This window comes from Enhydra lutris, unplaced genomic scaffold, assembly GCF_002288905.1.
Source record: "Enhydra lutris kenyoni isolate GAN:26980312 unplaced genomic scaffold, ASM228890v2 scaffoldscaffold46, whole genome shotgun sequence".
NCBI classification, from domain to species: Eukaryota; Metazoa; Chordata; class Mammalia; order Carnivora; family Mustelidae; genus Enhydra; species Enhydra lutris.
This window is the reverse complement of record NW_019154130.1, coordinates 12739808-12763051: the sequence shown is the minus strand read 5'-3', so window position 1 is coordinate 12763051 and position 23244 is coordinate 12739808. Positions and strand designations below refer to the sequence as shown.

The 23244-nt window shown below is 45.8% G+C and overlaps 1 protein-coding gene across 1 annotated transcript in view; it reads left to right on the top strand.

Moving 5' to 3' along the window:
• Positions 1-23244, top strand: part of LOC111156475 (kinase suppressor of ras 2) — a 390957-nt gene that overhangs the window by 158061 nt on the left and 209652 nt on the right. The window contains exon 4 of the mRNA XM_022517399.1: positions 3039-3552. Coding sequence (XP_022373107.1) covers positions 3039-3552 — 514 coding nt within the window. The remainder of the gene's footprint in view (positions 1-3038; positions 3553-23244) is intronic.

Here is a 23244-nt window from a genome sequence, read left to right as displayed (position 1 = left end):
TTGGGGCTGTCACAATTCCTCTCATTCCGTTCCCCAGAGGCATGTCCCATTCTTGTCCCATTTCACAGGTGATAAAGCTGACTCAGAGAGGTCAGACAAGCGCCCAAGGCCACACAGCCAGTAAGTGGGTAGCCAAACAGAGGGCCAAGTCATGAGACTCAAGAGCTCGCTCATAGTCACAGGGCTAATAGTATGTTTGTCTATATTTAGAGCTTTATTTTTTTTTAAAGATTTTATTTATTTATTTGACAGAGAGAGATCACAAGTAGACAGAGAGGCAGGCAGAGAGAGAGGAGGAAGCAGGCTCCCCGCTGAGCAGAGAGCCCGATGCGGGACTCGATCCCAGGACTCTGAGATCATGACCTGAGCTGAAGGCAGCGGCTTAACCCACTGAGCCACCCAGGCGCCCCTATTTAGAGCTTTATATACCACCATAGTGATGGTGACTTTGGTAGAATGTTCTGGCAAAGGCTGGGAGAAGGGAAAAGGGAGACCCATGTCAGAAATAAGCCCTCGTTCCAGTTTCTGTTCCCATTTGACTCATCCATGATGGCCTGGGGACCTCAGAAGAGTCCCAGGCCTCTGTCTCAGCTGCCCCTGGGGCCCCAGCTGTGGAGGTGGCCCAGGCCCTGGGTGTAAACCCCAGCTGCCTGTCCCCCTCTCTGGCGTGACCTTGGGCACATCTTCATTTCTGTGCTTCTATGTCCTTACCTACAAAGTAGAGACCAAAATGGCCCTTTGCACACAGAGTCATAAAAATGAGAAAAGAGGTAAAGCAATCCGAATGTAACAAATGAAGAAAAGCAGATCACAAGTCATTCAATAAGATCTTATGGCATTTCTTGAAAAAAGATGCACAGAAAACCATCTGGCAGGCTCCACAGCCACACATTAACAGGGATGGTGGTTATAGGCTGTGGACCAACATTGCCTTTTTCCTTATCCGAGTTTTCTAATTTTTCTATAATGAATATATAATAACCAAATGAGTAGTTTTAATTAAAAATGGGGCAGTGAGTCAGTGTTCATGAAAGCACTTTGTAAACTGTCAGATGTTCTATAAATTAGCTCTTGTTATGGTCCTTATAGTAATTATTATGGTTATTGCTCGCCGGCTGGAATTCGTTTCTGCCCCTTGTCGCTTCCTGGTCCCTTGATGGGAGGACCCTCGACAGCCTTCTGCCAGGTCCTGCCTTGTCATGCAGCGATCCCCACTGACTTCCCTCCGTCTTTGCGGCCACCACCCATGTGGGGCCAAGCATCATCTCGTGCCAGGAGCCCTGCAGAACCTTCCATGGACTCTGCTTGTCCACGTAAGATCTTTGAAAAAGGAACTTCATATCAAAACTCCCATTGGCTTCCCACTGACCTTGGAATTAAAACTACACTGCGTTTGGCCTGTGGTCCTGGTGGCCTGTCCCTTCGGCCTCTCCTTGAGCCATTCACCCCATTGTCACCGCACCTTGGGCACACTGCCTCCGAGGAGCCACCCCTAAAAGGGACCTAAGAAAGTGCCTACCCTAATTTAGATGGGTTTGGAGCCTGTCCACTTGGTGTTATTTGACCCTTATGTGTTATTTTTTAAGATTTTATTTTATTTATTTGATAGGGAAAGAGATCCCAAGCAGGCAGAGCAGCAGGCAGAGAGAGAGGGGGGAAGCAGGCTCCCTGCTGAGCAGAGAGCCCAATGCGGGGCTCGATCCCAGTACCCTGAGATCATGACCTGAGCCGAAGGCAGAGGCTTAACCCACTGAGCCACCCAGGTGCCCCAACCCTTAGGCTTTTATATCTCTTTGTATCTCTTAGCATGGAGTCTGTGTATGTAGACCACGTTGGTATTTGCCATTCCAGCATGGCAAAGGAGTGAAGATGTTCATGTACAATTGAGTTTTTAAATTTTTATTTTAATTTTTTTGGTTTAACTTATACCAGGGCTGAAAACCCCAGCTTGCATTCAGACAGGGGGGATTTTTAAAAAAAGATTTTATTTATTTATTTGACTCACAGAGAGAGAGCGCACAAGTAGGCAGAGCGGCAGGCAGAGGGAGAGGGCGAGGCAGGCTCTCTGCCGAGCAAGGAGCCTGACATGGGGCTCGATCCCAGGATCCTGGGATCATGACCTGAGCTAAAGGCAGCCACGTAACTGACTGATCCACTCGGGTGCCCCGACAGTGGGGATTTAAAAAAAAAAAAGATTTAATTTTTTATTTGAGAGAGAAAGAGAGAGAGAGCACAGGGTGGGAGGCAGAAGGAGCAGCAGACTCCCCGCTGAGCAGGGAGTCCTGACTGAGCTTCCATTTTTTTCCCTAATAAACTGTTGCAAGACTTTAAAAAAAAAAAAAAAAGAAAGAGCCCCTGAGTGCCTGGGTGGCTCGGTCATTAAGAGTTTGCCTTCTGCTCAGGTCATGATCCCAGGGTCCTGGGATCGAGCCCCCATATCGAGCCCCTGCTCGGTGTGAAGCCTGCTTGTGTTCCCTCTCTTGCTGTCTCTCTGTCAAATAAATTTAAAAAATCTTAAAAAAAAAAAAAAAAGAACCCCTTCCTGTCTGTATGTTTTTTTTCCTCGTCCTCTGCCTCCCTCGCCCCACACCTGTCATGCTCTGTCCTTGGCTCTTAGTGATCCAGTCCCTTTCTTGTCCTCCATGCCAGCTTCGATGTCATTTCCTTAGGAGGCTGCGCGCTCTACCTAAAGTCGGCCCTGCCCTCAATGCTTTTATTTCCAATTTTTTCCAGCTGAAACGTTTATGGAGCTAATCGCAGACTGACCTGCCGTCCTAAGAAATAATACAGAGTGATCCTGTTAACCATCTGTCAGGCTGTTCTAACAAATACCAGAGACTGGGGGGCTCGGACAACAGGCGTGCTCTGAGGCGCATAAGGCATAAAGTGCACACACAGTGGTGTCTGTGGGGTGTGATGTGCAGACGCTGTAAGGAGAGTCCCTGTAACGCGCCTATATCGCAAGGTGCCTAAGGTGTAACTTACCAGGCTTGTCTCCCGGCTTATCTGCTGTCTCTCTGCTCCTTGTTCCAACTCAGGAGGCAACCTTTCCAAACAAGACTGGACCATCCAGTGGCCCACCACGGAAACCGGGAAGGAGAACAATCCCGTGTGCCCCCCGGAGCCCACCCCGTGGATCCGCACCCACCTCTCCCAGAGCCCCAGGGTCCAGACCAAGTGCGTCCAGCACTACTGTCACGCCAGCCCCTCGCCCGGGGCCCCCGTGTACACCCACGTGGACAGGCTCACCGTGGACGCCTACCCGGGTCTGTGCCCGCCACCGCCGCTGGAGTCAGGCCACCGTTCCCTGCCCCCGTCTCCCCGGCAGCGGCACGCGGTGCGCACGCCGCCGCGCACGCCCAACATCGTCACCACCGTGACCCCGCCTGGCACACCGCCCACGAGGAGGAAGAACAAGCTGAAGCCCCCGGGGACCCCGCCGCCCTCCTCGCGGAAGCTGATCCACTTGATTCCGGGTTTCACGGCCCTGCATCGAAGCAAGTCCCACGAGTTCCAGCTGGGTCACCGTGTGGAGGAGGCCCACACGCCCAAGTAAGTGTGTTTGGTGGGGGCCCGGGAGGCCGCGGAGCCCTGGGGGCTGCCAGGGGCGGCTTCATGGCCCCCGGACTACCCCGCTCTAGGGGAACCTCGAAAGCCCTTGTGCTTTTCTTTCTCCGGTTGAACAGAAGGTGGCTTTTCACCAACAGCCCATGAAAAAAATGAATAGCACGTTCTGGAAATGACCCTTTTTAAGCTAGGGAATGTTCTAGAAATGACCCTTTTAAGCAAGGGATTCTCTAAAGCAAGAGTCAGTAAACCATCCTCGTGGGGCCAAATCTGCACTTGTGGCAACGCAGTCGGGTTCACCGCTGAGTGCATTGTCTGTGGCTGCTTTCCTGCCGCCCGGATGAGTTGGGTATGACCCACAAAGCTGGAAATGTTTGCCGTCAGGCCTTGGATGGGGAAAGCTGGCCAGCTGCGGCAGGCTCTTCGCCAGCACTGCCCCTGGACAGGAGGTGTGAGCTGCATCCCTAACCTTACATTTTCTAGTATTGCGTTGAAGAGAGTGAAAAGAAACAAGTGATCTTTTGATAATAGGTGTCATTTAATGGAATGTGGCAAAATATTACCATTGCAACATAGAATTGATATAAAATATTAACACTGAAATAGTTTGCATTTTTTTCCCTATGCAGTCTTCAGAACCCAGTGTGTATATTAGACCTCCGGCTCCTATCAGTTGACTCCCTGCATTTTAAGTGTGCAGTGGCCCCCCCGGGGGGGGGGCAAGGGGCTGTTGTATGAGCAGCATGTGTGGATCCCTCTAGTGCTTATCATGAAGAGGCATGTCCGGGTCTGCTCGGGGTTGGGGGTGGGTCAGAGAGTGGAGAACTAGACTATTAGAGCAAAGGACTTCATACAGAAGCTTATGGTGAGCCTGTAGGCGTCCAGGGGGAATATCATCAAAGTGGGGTGCAGTGTGTGCCTGGCTCTGGTTTGGGGGGATCTTGCTGCCGGCAGAGGGTGACACAGTTTTCGGTAGCTACATACTGGCCGGCGGAAGGGACCCTCGGAGTCTGACAGTACCCAGGTCCCTTCATTCTTTTGAGGTTCTCGGTGTTTTAAAAATGGAAGAAATGCTAAACAGGCTTCCCAAAGTGGGTAGCATGTTTTAAATATCTACACTTGAACAAAATTGCCATTAAGGCATGGAACATGAAATGCTGATTTAGGGGCGCCTGGGTGGCTCAGTGGGTTAAGCCTCTGCCTTTGGCTCATGTCATGATCCCAGAGTCCTGGGATCAAGCCTCGCATCGGGCTCCCTGCTTGGAGGAGAGTCTGCTTCTCTCTCTGCCTTTTCCCTTGGCTTTCGTGCTCTCTCTGTCTCTCTCTCTCAAATAAATAAATAAAATCTTTTTAAAAATGATAATTTATAATCTTACTAGGAAACACCATAAGGAGTCTGAGTTTGACACCTGTTGTGTGTCAGAGCCCTGGAACCCTGCTCTGGGATCCTTGCCTCTAGGATGTGGGGGAGCAGTGGGGAGAGTTCCATTGCATTTCCAGCATGTGAAGGCCCATGTGGGGGGCTGAGGCCAGCCAGAGACAGAGTGTCTGGCCCATGCTTCTGTAGGAAACAAGGGGCAGAGGCCCTGGCTGAACCTGACCTTCATTTTGGCTTCCTGCAACATTGCAAAGGCTTTCAAGGATTTTCAGACCCCCATCCCCCTAGCTGTACTCATTCACCTTTGACTTGGGCATTTATCCAGAGCTGGCTCTCTGTCCCGGGCAAGTGTGCAGAGGGACTCGGGGCCTGCCCCAATCTCAGACCTTCTCCCTGCCTCCTGTCTCAAGCAAACAGAGCCCATGTGACTGTCATCTGTTACTTTTGCAACACAGTCCTAGGACCATCTAGGACTAATACCTGACCCCTTCTGTTGCCCTCAATCACCCCCTTGGGGGGTTCAGAGGAACACCTGCCTGCAAGGGTCTTCATTGTTCGAGCCAGTGTCTTATGAGCTCTCATCACCATGTGCAAGGGGATCCCAGACACTGATTATAAATTACAACCTGTGAAACACAAAGAAGATATGTATATCTTACATATACATGTGTATATGTCAGTGGTTGGTTCTCGGCTATAGGCTTGTCAGTGGGGGTATAACGGGAAGCAAAGACATAGCCTTGGTCTTGTGAAGTCTGACATTAATCACATAACCACACATAAATATTATAAGATTGTGTCAGTAATTACAAACAGCATGAGAGGTTCTAACGATGCTGTGCAGGGTACCATCAGAGCTCCTGACCAGACCGAGCTGATCGAGTTTGAGCTGGCAGGGAGGTAAGTGGGGGAACTAGGGAGAGTTCCCAGAAGTGGTTTAGACTGAAGGCTAAGGAGGGGTTAAGAGGGTGAACGGGTAAAAGTGGAGGGCGTGGGAAGTACTCCGGCCAAAAGGTAGAAGGGGACACCATACATTTGAGGAATCGACAGAAGGCGACAGTAGGCCTCGGTGGCTAAGGGACCAAGGCAGGTGTTGCAGGAGGAGATTCAAGAGTTAGCCAGGAGGCAGCACTCTTTGCAGCAGCCCCAGAGTGGAATCAGCCCAAGTGTCTGCCAGTGGATAAAGGGCTAAACACAGTGTGTGCTCTCTATCCAGTGGAATATTATTCAGCTGTCAAAAGGAAAGAAATTCTGACATGAGCTTCAGTGTGGATGACTCTCAAAACTGGTATGCCAAGTAGAAGAATCCAGTCACAAAGAGATCCAGTCGCATATGAAGGCACTTATATGAGGTACCTGGATCGACAACAACAGCAACAGCAAAGAGGCAGAAAAGCTAGGGGTTGGCAACCTTTTTCTGTAGAGAGCCAGATAATGAAAGTTTCAGGTCTGGTGGGCCAAGCGGCCTGCACCTCTCCCAGCAGAGCAGAAGCAGCTATAGACAACAGGTAACTGAATGGACATGCAATGTACCAATAAAACTTTATTTGTAAAAAAAAAAAAAAAAAAAATCAGGGCCTGGCTGAGTTTGGTGCCCCAGGCTGTTGTTCGCTGGGTCAGAAGCTGTGCTGTAGAGAGTCATTCTCCCTTTAAGGCCCTGAGAAAGTCTTCAAGGTGGAAGGCACCATCACATAGGATGGCCACTCACGGTCTGACGCGGTGGTTTCTTCCAACTGCGCATCTCTCTCACCTCTCTTGTGCTGACCCGCAGCGGGTTGTGGGACGTGAAAAAAGGCTCTATGGACACATGATCTTTTCTCTGTGAGGAAGGGGTGAAGTGAGAGAGGCTGACCTTTGGGGCTTTCTCCAGCTTTATTGACATATAATATTATACACATTTAAGGTGTGAAAGGTGACGATTTAACACAAAGAGGTATTCCAAAATGATGACCACAATAAGGCTAGCTAACACTTCTATCACCTCACATAATTTTTGCAGGGTGAGCATATTTAAGATTTATTCTCTCAGTAACTTTCAAGTACATAATACAGTGTTGTTCACTATAGTCACTAGCTGTGCACTAGATCCCCAGAACTTATTCATCTTATAACTAGAAGTTTTCATCCTTTGGCCAACATCTCCCCATTTCCCTCAGCCCCAACTCCTAGCAAATCCCTTCTACTCCCTGTTTCTACATTGGATGTTTTTAGATTCCACATATAAGTGAGATCAAGCTGTATCTGTGTTTCTGTGTCTGACTGATTTCACTCAGCATAATGCCTCTCAGGGTCTGTCCATGTTTTTGCAAATGGCAAGCTTTCCTTCCTTTTTATGACTGAATAATATTCCACTGTGTGTGTACGTGTGTGTGTGTACACTTTTCCTCTATCCATTCATCTGTCAACAGACACTTAGGTTGTTTCCATGTGTTGGCTACTATGAATAATGCTGCAATGACCAAGGGGGTACAGACGTCTCTTCAAGATGGCAGTTTCATCTCCTCTGGATATATACCTAGAAGTAGAATGGCTGGATCATACTGTAGTTCTGTTTTACTTTTTTTGAGGAACCATCCATCGTGGTTTTCCATAGTGGTTGTACCAATTTACATTCCCACCAGGGGTGCATGAGGGTTCCTTTTTTCCACATCCCTACCAGAGCTCATTGTGTCTTGCCTTTTTGATAATAGCCATTCTAGTGGGAATGAGGTGATGTCTCATCGTGGTTTTGATTTGCATGACCCTGATGATAGCGATGTTGAGCAGCTTTTCATGGATCTGTTGGCCATTTTTGTGTCTTCGGAAAAAATGTCTCTTCAGGTTCCCTGCCCATTTAAAAATCAGATGATAATGATTATTTTTTGCTATTGAGTTGTAAGAGTTTCTTATATAACTTGGAAATTTGCTGTTGAGTTGTAAGAGTTTGTTATATAACAGTTTCTTATATAACTTGATAATGTCTTATCAGATTTGCAAATATTTTCTCCCATTCTATAGGTTGCTTTTTCATTTTTTGATTTTTTTTTTTTTTTCCTGTGCAGAAGCTTCTTAGTTTGGTATTGTTCCATCTCTTGATTTTTGCTTTTGTTGCTTCTACTTTTGGTATCTGTGGGAGGCCACGGCACGGTTGGAGTCAAGGACCAAACCAGGCCCTGACTTGTGTCTCCTTCAAAGTCCGGACACCTTGACAAGGTTAAGGGCGGGAAAGTTGAGTACACCGAGAAAAGGGTCTGTGCTATGTGTCGTGCGCTCGCCTACGTGACTTCCCACATACTCCCTCTACAGAAGGGAACAATGTGGTCAGGGTCATGAATTCTTTGTAGGTCCTTGTTGTTCTGTACCTCCCATAACCCACTCCCTGGCTGATTGTCTTGCTAATGACTTTAGCCGAAACTACCTGACCTCACGAGGTTTGCTTGTAGTTAATGTAAACTTGTTATAGAAACTTGGGTCATCTGACTAGGTACTGATGTATTACTCCTCCTATTCTGGTCTGCCTTATAAATGATTGTAAGATGTGGAATAAATTTGGCACTGCTGGGCATCCTCCTCATTGTCCCTCCTGCCCCCATCTCTTTGTCTCTTAATTTCTTTTCACCATCCTCTTAGCCCTCACGTTTCCTGGTGGATTTGTCGCGCTGGCCGTGACAGGTATCATATCCAAAGAAGTCACCAAGGAGCTTTTAGCCTATGGTTTCTTCTCAGAGTTATGGTTTCAGGACTCACATTTAAGTCTTTAATCCATCTGAGTTAATTTTTGTGAATGGTATAAGGTCGGGATCCAGTTCCATTCTTTTGCACGTGAATATTCAGTTTTCCCAATGCCATTTATTGAAGATTGAAGACATTATCTTTCCTCAATGAGTGTTCTTGGCTCCCTTGTCAAATATTAGTTGACCATATATACTTGGGTTTATTTCTGGGCCTTTGATTCTGTTCCATCGGCCTATATCTCTATTTTTATGCCAGTACCACACTTTAAATGTGAGCCTTTCCCCAGATCCCTGAAGGATTTACTTTGTCTGAATAGGGTTGAATCACCTACTTTTTCAAGGCCTTCCAAATTGACTCATCTACCATCAGCTGTTTTAGGAATTGTCTATCAGGATTCAGGCCAAGTTCAGCTCTGCCCATCAGGGTTCTTCTGTCCAGTGTAGCGAGTTCTCCACTTCCCTGAAGAAGGTACTTCTCCTGCCTCACCTCACAAGATGCTGAGATTCATGGCGTGGAAGCAGCAGAGTGGTCAGATAGAGATGCGATGTGACCGGTTGGCCTTGGACCCAGCCATTAGATCCACAGGGATATTTGGGTACCTAGCCTTTGGGAATTTAAAAAAAAAATTCAAGACAGAGACAATGGCACTTTGGACTGTGTGGGCAGGGGGAGCAAGGGCAGAGATTAAATCGAATCGGGGAGCTTAAGGAAGGGTTTTCAGAGAGACATCAGTTGAGTTGAATTCCAATAAGTAGACTGACAACCGCCAGCATGTGCCTTGGTCTGAGCTAGTCCTGGTTCTGCAAGGGAGTAGCTTTGTGACCTTGGATTTAACCCATCTTAGTTTTCTCATCTGTGAGCCAGAGAGATTGGAATTCATGTGGTGCTCTTGAATCCGTGGTCATGACTCATTTGTGGATGGTGGCACCATTTTAATGGGTTGCGATCAGCCCATTAAGGAAATGAAATAGAATAACCTAGGCTTGCTATTGGAATGTATTGCATGTAATGAGTCTATTAGTGTTGTTTTGTGAAACACACACATATTTGTGTGTGTGTGTTTGTGTGTACATATGTGTGTATATACACATAAGTATTTTTTTCCTTCCTCTGGGAAGGAAAACTTTCTACTCTGGACAGCTTTGATGCTAGAATAAGCCCCATCAGGGGTTAGGTGAGAAGGTTCAAGAAGCCAGCCCTTCGTCCTGAATTACTCGACTCATTCTGGTTTCCTTCTTCTGTCTCATGTCTGGGTTCTTCTCACCATCGACCCTGTACCCTTGCTGGGCATGGTTCTTTGTTGACAACTTGGCTGTCATAAGTCTACATTGATTTCCCCATAATGGATAAAGCAGAATTTAAGAAGTCACGGGTCTTTCTGAACAGATCTGAGTCTTTCTTTCTTTCTTTTTTTTAAGATTTTATTTATTTGACAGACAGATCACAAGTAGGCAGAGAGGCAGGCAGAGAGAGAGGAAGGGAAGCAGGCTCCCTGCTGAGCAGAGACCCGCGATGCGGGGCTCGATCCCAGGACCCTGGGATCATGACCTGATCTGAAGGCAGAGGCTTTAACCCACTGAGCCACCCAGGTGCCCAAGATCTGAGTCTTCCAAGACTGTTGATTCTTTGTGAGTTTTCAGGCCCTAAGACCCTGGGAAGTTTGGGGTTGGAGGAAGAAGAGGTTTTAGACACTTTACCCTTGGCATACCCATGGTGGTGTGTGTCAGATGGTCTGTTTGGGTTCCAAGCTGGTCCCCAATAGTATACTGTGGGCATTTCTAGAAAAAAGCATGGCAAGAAAAGAAAATATTAGCCATAGCACATCTCTCACCTCCAATGGTAGCCTTGGTATGCTAGAAAATACCAGAACTACTATGATTGCTCTTAGTCAAAACCATTTTTCCTGCCTAGTGTTCATTCTCAAAATGCTATTTACTTTCTTCTTTTCCTTTCCTTTTTTTTTTTTTTTTTTTGCATTTGGGTTAAGAGTGTGGTTTTACTTACATGACATTTTTAAAACACACATGTACACACACATACATACATGCAGGGAATCTTCCCTCCCCCACCCCCGAAAAGTAATACGTGATTATTGTAGAAATTGAGACAACACAAGAAATTGATGAAGAAAGTGGAAAGTATATGCTGGTCCTTTGTTTTCTATGTATGTATGTGTATAGAATCTATATATACACAATATAAACACACAGTGTTTTTTCAACGGGGCTAAAATCATCCCCAGGGGAGCAAAAATCAGTTCTTGGTAGAGGAAGGCAAAAACAAAAACAAAACAAAACAAAAAACCCCCACCTGATATTACAATAGCTTATGACCCTCCAAAGAGCCACTTACATAAATAGAGATATGGTATATTTGTGGTATTAAAGTTTTATTGGGGGTTAGGGATGACAATTAGAACAAAAATCCAAAATGTTTCCTTAAAGGTTTATACTGAAAAAAAAAAAAATTGAAAAACACTGACATAGCTCTATGAATCTAATCTTGTAGATACAGTTAGACTGAAACATTAGGGGTTATCAAGAGTCTCCCCGGTGTTCTTATCAGTCTTCCTCCCTCAGGCTCTGTGGCCACACTTGTATGAATCAGTTGGCACCGATTCCTTATAGTCAGCCGTTTGGAAAATGAAGTCCGCGCCATCTCAGGGATTCTGGTCACCTTGACTTCAGTCCATGGATCCCATGGCCACAGTGTTGGAAAAAGGAAACATCTAACAATTTTTTTTTCAAGATTTTTATTTATTTATTTGACAGACAGAGATCACAAGTAGGCAGAGAGGCAGGCAGAGAGAGAGGAAGGGAAGCAGGCTCCCTGCTGAGCAGAGAGCCCGATGCGGGACTCGATCCCAGGACCCCAAGATCATGACCTGAGCCGAAGGCAGCGGCTTAACCCACTGAGCCACCCAGGCGCCCTTGCAAATCTTTTTTAAAGGTGATTTTCAATTATAATTTTGTTTTCATTACAGAAGCCATATCTTTATTTTGAAAATACAGGCATACAAGGTCTAAGTCCCCCTTCCCCTTGCCATAGAGAGAGGCTAGAACTGCAGGAAGCCTTTGCTGGGAATCCTTGCATCAACACACATAGTGTGTCTGTATGTGCATATATAATAGATTTAGTTTACTATCTTCATAATCAGAACCACACTCTATACATTTACTCATGCGACTTGCCTTTGTCAGTCCTGCATAAATAGGAATATTCCTTTTATGACCTTCTCACACTTGATCCCTTTTAGAAATTCTTCTGTTCTCCCCTAAGCACAGCTGGAAGTGCCTCTGGGCATGCCTCTGCTGTCAGACTTCTGTGTGGTTTCTGTACAATTGTACCCCTGCTGTCCTGGGGGAGCGTGGGAAAATCCTCAGGTGGCTGGCAAGGAAAGCACCCAGGCAGGCTGAGATCCATACTCATCCTCATTCTGGTTCCTGCAAATTCAGAATCTGTCCGTGGTCTGGGCTATATCACTTGTAGCTAGTTTGAACACGCTTTGCTCAACAGCTTAATTATGCACGTAAGATTTCAGGAGGGATCTTTTTGTTTGTCTTAGAAAACTAATTATGTCCAAGCCCTCAAACTCCCTGACACATACCTATAGGTCATTGGGCTGATGATTTCGGCAAACTCTAATGGATGTGTAAGGGCCCTAGTGGAGAGATTAGTTTGTATATGATAGTATATTTGTTAAAAAGGAAGGCTTCTGCCATGCTCACTCAAGGGGTCCTTTTAGGTCTAATTAAGCATTCAGACACACACTCGAATTGATTTAGGTCACACTTGGCATTGGAATGACCTTGGAGGATGCGGGGTAGCCTCAGGTGTCTTTTCTGTGGCCCCTCAAGGGGCTACTCTTCCTCACCCTCACCTCCAAGTGGCATTTCGAGAGCAAGGTGGAAAGAACGTTAAGGAGGTGTGGGAGCCATCCTGACTTAGGGAGCAGTCACTCTTGGAACAGCTCCATCCACGTAGCTCCTATGGACATTACAGGGGACACGCGTAGTTCTAACAGTCATGCTGCTCAGGGGACCCCAAGGCTGTGGATCCCTCCTCAGATACTTCAAGTTCATGGTGAGAATTCCCAGTCCATATGTAATGTGCCATCCGGGGCAATTCTACCACAAGCAGTGAGGTCTACTAAAATAGTTGACATTTCCCCTTTAGGGGTATTCTAAGGATCAGACCTAGAGAGTCAGGCCAAGGTCAAATTCCTATTCTCAGAAGACGAAAAGGAGATGTTCCCTCTTAAAAATCTTGTAAGGTGGATTTGTCACCAAATCACACCGAGTTTCTTATTTTGAATCAGTGAGGTCTTTTAATAAGATCTTTTGCAATTCATATATTATATCACATGTCTATTATATATCATATAATTTACAAATATTTCCAGTTAAATCTATGCTTATCAATTTTTTTTAAGTATTGTTACTTCTTTGCATAAGAAGGTTTCATCCCCAGCCCCATCTTCCTGGCCAGCACTGACCTGGTGCCCCCTCTTCCAGGCCCACTTCCAGGAGAAGTTTTACTTATCCAACACCTGCCTCTGTCTTGTGTTCTATATACTTTCTTGGAGGATCTCCAGAGGGACTGAGCCCCACAGGGTCCGCCCCGTGATGGCAGAGCCTCACCCCTACACCCATCTCTCATAGCACATCCTTTATGGGCTTTCCTCCCTTTCCTGCCTCACCTTTCCACTTCATACTTCCTGGGATCACCTTCCAAATATAGTGCTTGCACCCCCAAAATTTCCCTTAGTGTCTGATTTTGGGGGAACCCAAACTAAGACAGGTGGTCATTAATATAGTTGCATTAAGCTCAATACACAGCACATTTCCGCTAAATGAAAATGTTTGTTGATTGAATGATAGCTCTAGTAATATGCGTGATGGCCATCGCTTACTTTGCATGGTTTATTTTACTGAATCCCATTTCGCAAGTGAGGATATAGACTTTAAGAGGGATCATGCTTTGGGGCACCTGGGTGGCTCAGTGAGTTAAGCCTCTGCCTTCGGCTCGGGTCATGATCTCAGGGTCCTGGGATCGAGCCCCGTATCGGGCTCTCTGCTCAGCAGGGAGCCTGCTTCCCTTCCTCTCTCTCTGCCTGCCTCTCTGCCTGCTTGTGATCTCTCTCTCTGTGTCAAATAAATAAAATCTTTAAAAAAAAAAAAAAAAGAGGGCTCATGCTTTGTCCATCCTCATTCAGATTAAGTACTAGAGTTGCAGCCCGTTCTCGCCCAAAGTCCGCAGGGACCCTGGAGGATGGGGCGGGTAAGGCCATGGACTCTGGAGCCAGATGGCCTGGGTCTGTGTCCTGACTTCACCGCTTCCCAGTTGTGTAACTTTATTCAGATTCCAGTTGTCCCAGTGCAAACAAAAAATGGGGGATCATGTAGTAAATCATGTTATCATGACCCCTTCATTTCCTTTGATGTGGAGTTATCCCTAGGACACGCTCTGTTTTATATACCATCTTTCAATTTTGATTTGTCTGATCTTTCTTTACGATTAGACTCGGGTTATACAATTTTAGCAGAGCAGTGATCAGAGTAGGAAATGCACGTTGATTTGGCCAGTTACTGGTATTGCTAATTGTGATCATTTGGAGGAGGTGATGTCTGCCCATTTTACCCACTGAGGTTATTAGTATGGACCTAATGGGGAGATACTTGGAAACCATGTAAATATTTTGTTGCTGCTCAAAATTCCACCACTGACGTTAACATCCACTGAAGATTCTTGCCTGAATCAAGTATTATTGTGATGGTTTCCAAACGGTCACTTCTAATTCCATCATTTCTTCCATATTTGCCAGTCAGCTTTCTACTGAAAGGAAAAAAACTTCTCTTTCTTCCTTCTTTGTTTATATCTATGTGGTCTCATGGATTCTTACTTAATTCAGTAAGTTGTAGTCCTTTACTGTCACTAGTTATTCTGATGCTCGTTTGTCTTCCATGTGGCCAGCAGAAGCCCCTTCAAGCTGGGTCCTGCCTCCTTTAGACATGTTCTTATCTTACTTTGAGGATGGCCTTATTTTCTGGCACAAGAAGATGAAGACTCTAGCTAAAGGCAGGTGTTCTCTCTTTTTTCATGCGTAAGATGCTATTGGTAAAAAGCTTAGCTCTATGCATGGTGCAGAGTAAGTGTTGGCTCTTATCAGTAGCATTGCTTTTATGATGATGTGCTGGCCCTTGACAGAAACTCAGACCTCCGGATCTTTTTCTAGTAGCAGTGGGCAGGCAGGCTTTGCCAGAACACAGCCGGCTGCCACAAAGGCATGTAGTATCTCTTCTTCCCTGGTTCCCAGACCCTTACCTCACAGTGATACAGTCCTCACGGGTTGTCCCCTGAGGGGTGTAAATGTCTGAGAAATTATAAAGTTTATAGAAAAATGCAGTGACTAATAGAAGGGACCTTTAGGTCCCATGACTCAGAATGAATGCATACAAATGTTTTTTCCTATTTGCTTTGCTTCTTTTGTCCCCAACCACAACAAGAACAACAATTCACAGGTGAGGTTGAAGATCCCCCTGAAAACCCACCCCCATTTCTGCTACTTCTTCCCAGAGGCAGCAGCAAACCCACTTCAGAGCATGTCCTTCCTGTGTATGGGTAGGTATTGTTTTGTGGGCTCTATGCTTTTCTCATCACTGGTATGTAACTATGGATATAACATTGTTACTTGCTTTTCTTCACTCAGCATTTTTGGAAGCTCTCCATGGTGATACACAGCTTCTAGTCATTTACTTTCACCTGCTGTATGATATTCTGTTATATGGACGTGCCGTTGTGTACTGATTCCCCTGTTGATGGACATCTCAGTTGTTTCCACACCTTTCCTGCTGTAACTGGAATTGCAGTAGAAGCTCCTGTACATATTTCCTTGTGCACAGGTGCAAGAGTTTCTCTAAGAGGCATCCTTCAGAGTGGAATGGCAGGGCCAATGTATTTATTTAATACATGAAAGTTGTATTTGGGGGGAAGGAGGATCTCTTTGAGATGGCAGCTCTTTCAAGGATCAGAGGAAGGCCCAGGCACTAGGACTGGGGATAGGACAGACATTTTGGTCCCAGTGGATTTTTCCGGAGTCTATGAGATTAGATGCTCTTAGAAGGCTGATGTTGCCACCTGTTTGCCTTTTTGCTTTTGGCCATCAGGTAAGGATTCAGAGCCACAGGGGGAAAGTGACGTCCTTCTCTCCTCACTACTTTCTTTTTATCCTAGATGGATGACAAGACCAGGGAATAGCTGCCCAGAGGGCCTCCAGGCACAGTGGCTGAGGTACAGCCTGCTGGGAGACCATTTTTACTAAATATCGTTGTCTTTCTTTTCCTTCTTTATCACTTTCATTTTTGTCATCTGGCTGGAATGTGCCAGGTTCTATTAAAAATAGATCCCAAATATGGCAGTCTAACCACATGCCCAAGCTCCTTCTTGGGACTCTTCCCCGATCCTGTGCCCTGGTCTGGGTTGGGGGCTTATGTCCGCTCCCAGCTCCCGGATGCCGGCTCCCCATGGCTCACCTTGCCGATCTCCGGTGGCCTTCTACAGTTGTTTCCATCTGTCTTATTCCCTAGAATGTCTTTGCCACACCTCTTAGCACTGTGAGGGTCCTGCTAGTCTTTCTCAGTACTAGTTTCTTTTTTTTTTTTTAAGATATTATTTATGTATTTGACAGAGAGAGACACAGCGAGAGATAGAACACAAGCAGGGGGAGTGGGATGAGGAGAAGCAGGCTTCCTGTGGAGCAGGGAGCCCGATGCGGGGCTCCATCCCAGAACCCCGATTTCATGACCTGAGCTGAAGGCAGATGCTTAATGACTGAGCCACCCATGCGGCCCTTAGGTCTGTCTTCCAATTCATGAATTCTCTCTTTAGCTGTTATAGTCTTGCTCCCTCTTAAGTTTTTAAATTTTGATGACTTTTGTTTCATTTTTATTATTTTTATTTTTTAAAGATTTTTAAAAAGACTTTATTTATTAGAGGGCATGAGCAGGGGAGAGGGGTAGAGGGAAAGGGAGAAGCAGGCTCCCTGCTGAGCAGAGAGCCCGATGTGGGGCTTGATCCCAGGACCCCGGGATCATGACCTGAGCTGAAGGCAGACGGTTAAGGACTGAGCCCCCCATGCGCCCCTCAGCACTAGTTTCCTTTTCTTTCTTTCTTTTTTTTTAATCAGAGAGAGAGGGAGAGAGCGAGCAAGCACAGGCAGACAGAGTGGCAGGCAGAGGCAGAGGGAGAGGCAGGCTCCCTGCTGAGCAAGGAGCCCGATGTGGGACTCGATCCCAGGACGCTTGGGATCATGACCTTAGCCGAAGGCAGCTGCTTAACCAACTGAGCCACTCAGGCGTCCCTCAGTACTAGTTTCTTAATGAGAATTCAACAGGAATTTTGTGTGTATTTGTTGAATGAATGAGTATTGATAATAATATCAGTATGTGGGGTTCCTGAGTGTCACAGTCGGTTGAGGGTCCAACTCTTGGTTTTGGCTCATGATCTCTGGGTGCTGGGATCGAGTCCCGCATTGGGCTCCATGCTTGGTGAGGCGCTTGCTTGAGGATTTTCCCTCTCTCTCCCCTCCTGCCCTTCCCCTACTCACACACCGATGTTCCTTCTGTAAAATAAATAAATACATCTTTAAAAAATAATCATAATGTCAGCATCAGTGATTTTTTGAGTGCCCATGAAGCCTCAGGCATTTTCTTGTTTAATCTTCACAGCACCCCATTTGAGGTGGTCATTATCATTAACCCAATATTATAGATGGAGAAACTGAGGCTCAGAGAGGGTGAACAAATTGCTTAGGGTCGTGAGAACCAGAGTTTGGACCAAGCCCTGACTCCAGATCCCTTAACTGCTGCACGCTACTGCTTCCTGGATAGTGCTGACTTGGCCCAAGAGAGACTTGGGTTCGAATCCCTGGTGAGGACAGCCCCGGAGAAGGCACGGCTTGCTACCTTGTTGCATCTGTGTGTTTGTGGTATAATCTGTTAGGGGCACTCCCGGACTCCAAGCCCTGCAGGCAAGATGACTTTAAGAGGCACGTAGGACAACCAGAAACCTTTCTAATTATGTCAGCATTTACGTCTTAATGCAAAAAAAGTGTGGCTGACACATCAGACTCAGGAGTCATTAGAAGTTGTTGCTTCACATGAGACTAGCAGATCATCATTTTAAAGAACCAGTAAGTGAATAAGGTGGTCCTTCGATACGGCAGAGTTTCAGAAAGCGGTTCCGACCATGAAAACAGTTTGGGAAGTACCACCTCAAAGTTATCTTCCTACCACAAAAGGCCAGATTTAACTTTCAAAAGTGGGTGAAACACACACGTCCACCGAGGTAGGAAGAAGAATTGTAGATGGAAAATTTGGGATAACAAGGAGGTGTTGAAGTTTCCCCTGTGGTTCTCCACTATGTTAATTTCCAGGCCTCCCTCGGAGCTGCAGAGCCTGGGTTTTGGAGGGGGAAGAGCCCTCCTACTGTGGAATGAGCTTGTTAGAAATCTCCCCTTTGGGGAAATATATCCACACCCCTTATTAGTTTTAAAAACTCTCAGGGTGAGATGAGGATGTGATGGAACATGAACCCAGCAAGTATTTGCCGGGCTCCTACCGTGGACCAGGAGCTGGGGTAAGAATAGGGATGTATAGAGAGGAATGTGGAGGCAGATTCCCCTGGTCAGCGTTGGAAGTGGGAGAATAGAGGCAGATGTAACGTTTACACGTTTGATCACTTTGCATGTTTGAACAAGGGGCCATTTATTTTCCCTGAGCAGAAGGGAACAAAGCCAAGGCATGCAGAAGTGAGTGACATTTTAATGGGACCTCGTGGGGATGTATTTGAGTTGGCTGGGCGCACAGACAGGGGAGACATTTCAGAACCCATTCTGACCTGGTCCCGCTATGATTAAATGGCCCAAGGGAGGGTTGGCATATCTGATAAGTCCAGGGCTGGCCATTCCCCGTCCAGTTGCAAGGGCGGGCATTTTTCGCAGACCCCGGTATGAGTTCAGAATCCTTCTCAACACAACATTCTGGGCACGTTGCTATCTGTCCATCCAAAGTGGAATATTTAGTGGATATCTGATTTCCCATCTTTTCCCAGGGCCCTTTATTCTATAGGTTAGGGCAAATGGTTCTTCTCTTGATGGGGAGGGGACTTAGAATGTGAAACAAAGCTAGAGGTTAAGAAAGAACCAGAGGGAGAGTGTCATCCTTAAGCTGGTAAACATATTTCTTTTTTTTTAGCTACTATTCAGGGCACCCCGTGGTTTTATGGCGCTGCAGTTATCTCCTAGATGCACGTTCCCCAAATCATCTGGAAGCATCATCCTACAGACCTGTTGTTTATGCAAACCACAGAATGCTTCACCGCGAGTGAAACACTACGGTTTGCATGGCACTGGTATCTCAAATGCAGAATTATAGTGATCGTTATTACCCTGATAAAAGGAAAAGCGTGAGAATTAGTAGATTCGGGTTTGAGGTGCCCAGTCATAAGCTCCCGTCTTGCATCCAGGACACTGCGGGGTTTCCCAAGAGATTTCCTTCATCAAGCAGAATTGATGGTTTCTTTTTATCTATCCTTGCGGTAATCGTGTTGAATTTTTTGCTTCTCCTGCTCCCCTCCCTTTGCTCTGTTTTGGCAGGCACCAGCCTTCCGGGAGGGAATGTCACTTGTTGCCAAATTAAATGCCCCAAATCTACTTGCTCCAGAGGGTAGTGCCATTTCTGGAAAGAGAAGACACTGCTCTCTATCTTGATATTTGACCCCGTCAATGGAATTGGACATGTAGCCTTTTAGTGTGATAAATGGGGAGACATACAAATTCCTTCCAAGGCCACCTTCTCTACTATGTGTTGGCTCCTCGATGGGAACCTGTGCACATCTGCCTGGCACTTTGATTTAAGATAATGGGGTGGGTATGTCTAGGGGGCATGATACCAGAATCATGTGGAGTGTTTGCACCAAGGCAGGCAGGCAGTGAGACCTTTGAAAGCCAAGGCAGAGGTTGGAGCAAGGCTGAGGACAGCTGAGACCACAGAAACGCATCTGGAACCTGGAGGCTATGATGGAGAAGCTATTCAGGGCCAAGTGTGCGGCCTCAACATGCCAGTTGGAAGGCAGCCATGAAAGAGTCATGACTACCCTGTTAAGTAGGGCTCTTCTTTGTTCCTTATTGGGTAAGGGGCCAGTCCTTGGTCCACCCCAGAGTGAAATCTGGCCCCACCTGTAACTCTGTACCGCTCTAAGCCAGATGGAAGGCTTTTTTTTTTAATTTTATTTTTTATAAACATATAATATATTTTTATCCCCAGGGGTACAGGTCTGTGAATCGCCAGGTTTACACACTTCACAGCACTCACCATAGCACATACCCTCCCCAATGTCCATAACCCCACCGCCCCTCCAAACCCCCCTCCCCCCATCAACCCTCAGTTTGTTTTGTGAGATTAAGAGTCACTTATGGTTTGTCTCCCTCCCAATCCCATCTTGTTTCATTTACTCTTCTCCTACCCCCAGATGGAAGGCTTTGATGAATGAGTTTTATTTCATTCATTCATTCCTTCATTCATAGGTCATACATTTTTGCCTACATGGTGCCAAGTCCTACAGGGATTCCCCGGTGAGCGAATGACCCCTGCTTTCCAGGAGGTTACCATGGAGCAGAAAAGAGCGATTAGTTAGCAGACTAAAATAGTAATGTGTGTTGAGTGGGGTGCCGAGGACCAGAAGCAACGGTAGGATCTAGAGTTTGGGTCCCCAGTTGGAATAATAGTCCACGCCCCACCTGTTAGTGAACCTTTCCTCACTCCTCCCTCGTGTCGCTCTGGGAACCGTTTCCCAGGAGAGACTTTGGGGCCTTTTTTTCTTTGGATGGGACTAATGCTTGGGCCTTCCCCTTTCCTCTGTTCCTGCAAAGACCGTTGCAGTGTGGTCCCCCAATCAGGGCATCTGCGGCGTGGGACGAGGATTAGTTGTTTTCTCATTAGTGGGGTCCTTAGGCTCTCTAGCACCTCAGCAAACCCTCACTCCTTTGCTTATCCTTTCGTTTCGCCAGCTTATTTTCCAAGGCTTCTGGTGGGTCCGAGATCGGGGGTGCCCGTGTTGTAAAAAACCCAGCCTTCCTCTCATGGAGCTCAGGGTTTCGAGGAGACAGACCGGAAGGATCCATTTATGTGTTGTTTATTTCTTTTTAAGTTTTTAATCAAATTCCAGTTAGTTAACACATAATGTGCTATTAGTTTTGGGTGCACAGTGTAGTGATTTATCGACACTGTGCCCTCCTTAATCCCCGTGATCTATTTCACCCATCCCCCCACCTGCCTCCCCTCTGGTAACCATCACTTTGTTCTCTATAGCTAAGAGTCTGTTTCTTGATTTGCCTCTCTCTCTCTTTCTCCCCTATGCTTGTTCATTCTGTTTCTTAAATCCCACATATGAGGGAAATCATATGGCATTTTTCTTTCTCTGACTGATGTATTTGGCGTGCTTTATACTCTCGAGATCCATCCACATGGTTGTAAATGGCAAGATTTCATTCTTTTTGATGGCTGAGTAATATTCCGTGTACCCACATACCACATCTTCTTTATCCATTCATTGGATGATGGATACGGGGTGGCTTCCATAATTTGGCCATTGTAAATAATGCTTTTAAGCATCAGGGTGCCTGTATCCCTTTGAATTAGTGTTTTGTATTCTTTGGGTAAACACCCAGTAGTACAGTGGCTGGATTGTAGGGTAATTCTAGTTTTAACTTTTTCAGGAACCTCCATACTGTTTTCCACAGTGGCTACACCAGCTTGCATTCCCACCATCAGTGCAAGAGGGTTCTCCTTTCTCCACATCTTCGCCAACACCTGTTGTTTCTTGTGTTACTGAGTTTAGCCACCCTGGAAGGTGGGAGGTGATAGCTCGTTGTGGGTTTGATTGGCATTTCCTTGAAGGTAAAGGATGTTGAGCATCTTTTCATGTGTTTGTATGTCTTTTTTGGAAAAAATGTCTACTCACGTCTTCTGCCTGTTGGATTATTCATTTTATGGAGGTGTTGAGTTTCATTAAGTTCTTTGTATTTTGGATGCTAACCCTTTATCAGATGTGTCATTTGCAAATATCTTCTCCTATTCTGAAGGCTGCCCTTTAGTTTTGTTGATTGTTTCCTTGGCTGTGCAGAAGCATTTTACATTAATGCATTTCCAATAGTTTATTTTTGCTTTTGTTTCGCTTGCCTCAGGAGACAGATCTAGAAAGAAGTTGCTATGGCCGATGTCAAAGAAGTTACTGCCTGGGTTCTCCTCTAGGATTCTTATGGTTTCAGGTCTCACATTTGGGTCTTTAATCCATTTTGAGTTTATTTCTGTGTATGGTGTAAGGAAATGGTCCAGTTTCATTCTTCTGCATGTGGCTGTCCAGTTTTCCCAACACCGTTTGCGGAAGAGGCTGTCTTTCCGCATTGGACATTCTTTCCTGCTTTGCCAAAGATTAGTTGACCATACAGTTGTGGGTTCATTTCTGGGTTTTTCATTCTGTTCCATTGATCTCTGTGTTTGTTTCTGTGCCAGTGCTGTATTGTTTTGATCACACAGCTTTGTAATATAACTTGAAGTTGGGAATTGGGATGCTTCCAGCTTTGCTTTTCTTTTTCAAGATTACTGTGGCTATTCAAGGTCTTTTGTGGTTCCATACAAATTTTAGGATTGTTTGTTCTAGCTCTGTGAGAAATACTGGTGGTATTTTGATAGGGATTGCATTAAGTATATAGATCACTTTGAGTAGTATAGACATTTTATTTTATTATTTTTTATTTTAAATTCAATTTAGTTAACATGTAGTATATTATTAATCTTAGTGGTAGAATTTAATGATTCATCAGTTGCATATAATGCTCAGTGCTCATTACTTCAAGTGGCCTCCTTAATGCCCATCACCCAATTACCCCTCCCCCCTTATCCCCCTCCGCTCCAGCAACCCTGAGTTTGTTCCCTAGAGTCTAGAGTCTGTTTGCTATCCTCTGTGTTTCATCTTATTTTATTTTTCCTTCCCTTCCTTTATGTTCATCTGTTTTGTTTCTTAACTTCCACATGTGAGTGAGATCATATGGTACTTTTCTTTCTCTGACTGACTTACTTCACTCGGCATAATACCCTCTAGTTCCATCCATGTTGTTGCTAATGGCGAGATTTTTGTTCTTTTTGAGGGCTGAGTAATATTCCCTTGTAGATCTATACCTCATCTTCTTTATCTGTTCTTCTGTTGGTGGACATCTGGGCTCCTTCCATGTTTTGGCTATTGTGGACATTGCTGCTATGAACATTGGGGTGCACATGCCCCTTCAAATTACTATTTTTGTATCCTTTGGATAAATGCCTAGTAGTTTGATTGCTGGGTGGTAGGGTAGTTCTATTTTTAACTTTTTGAGGGAACTCCTTACTGTTTTCCAGAGTGGCTGCACCAATAGACATTTTAACAATATTTCCTCTTCCAATCCCAGAACGTGGAATGTCTTTCCATTTCTTTGTGTCCTCTTTACTTTCTTTCATCAGCGTTTTATAGTTTTCAGGGCATGGGGTTTCACC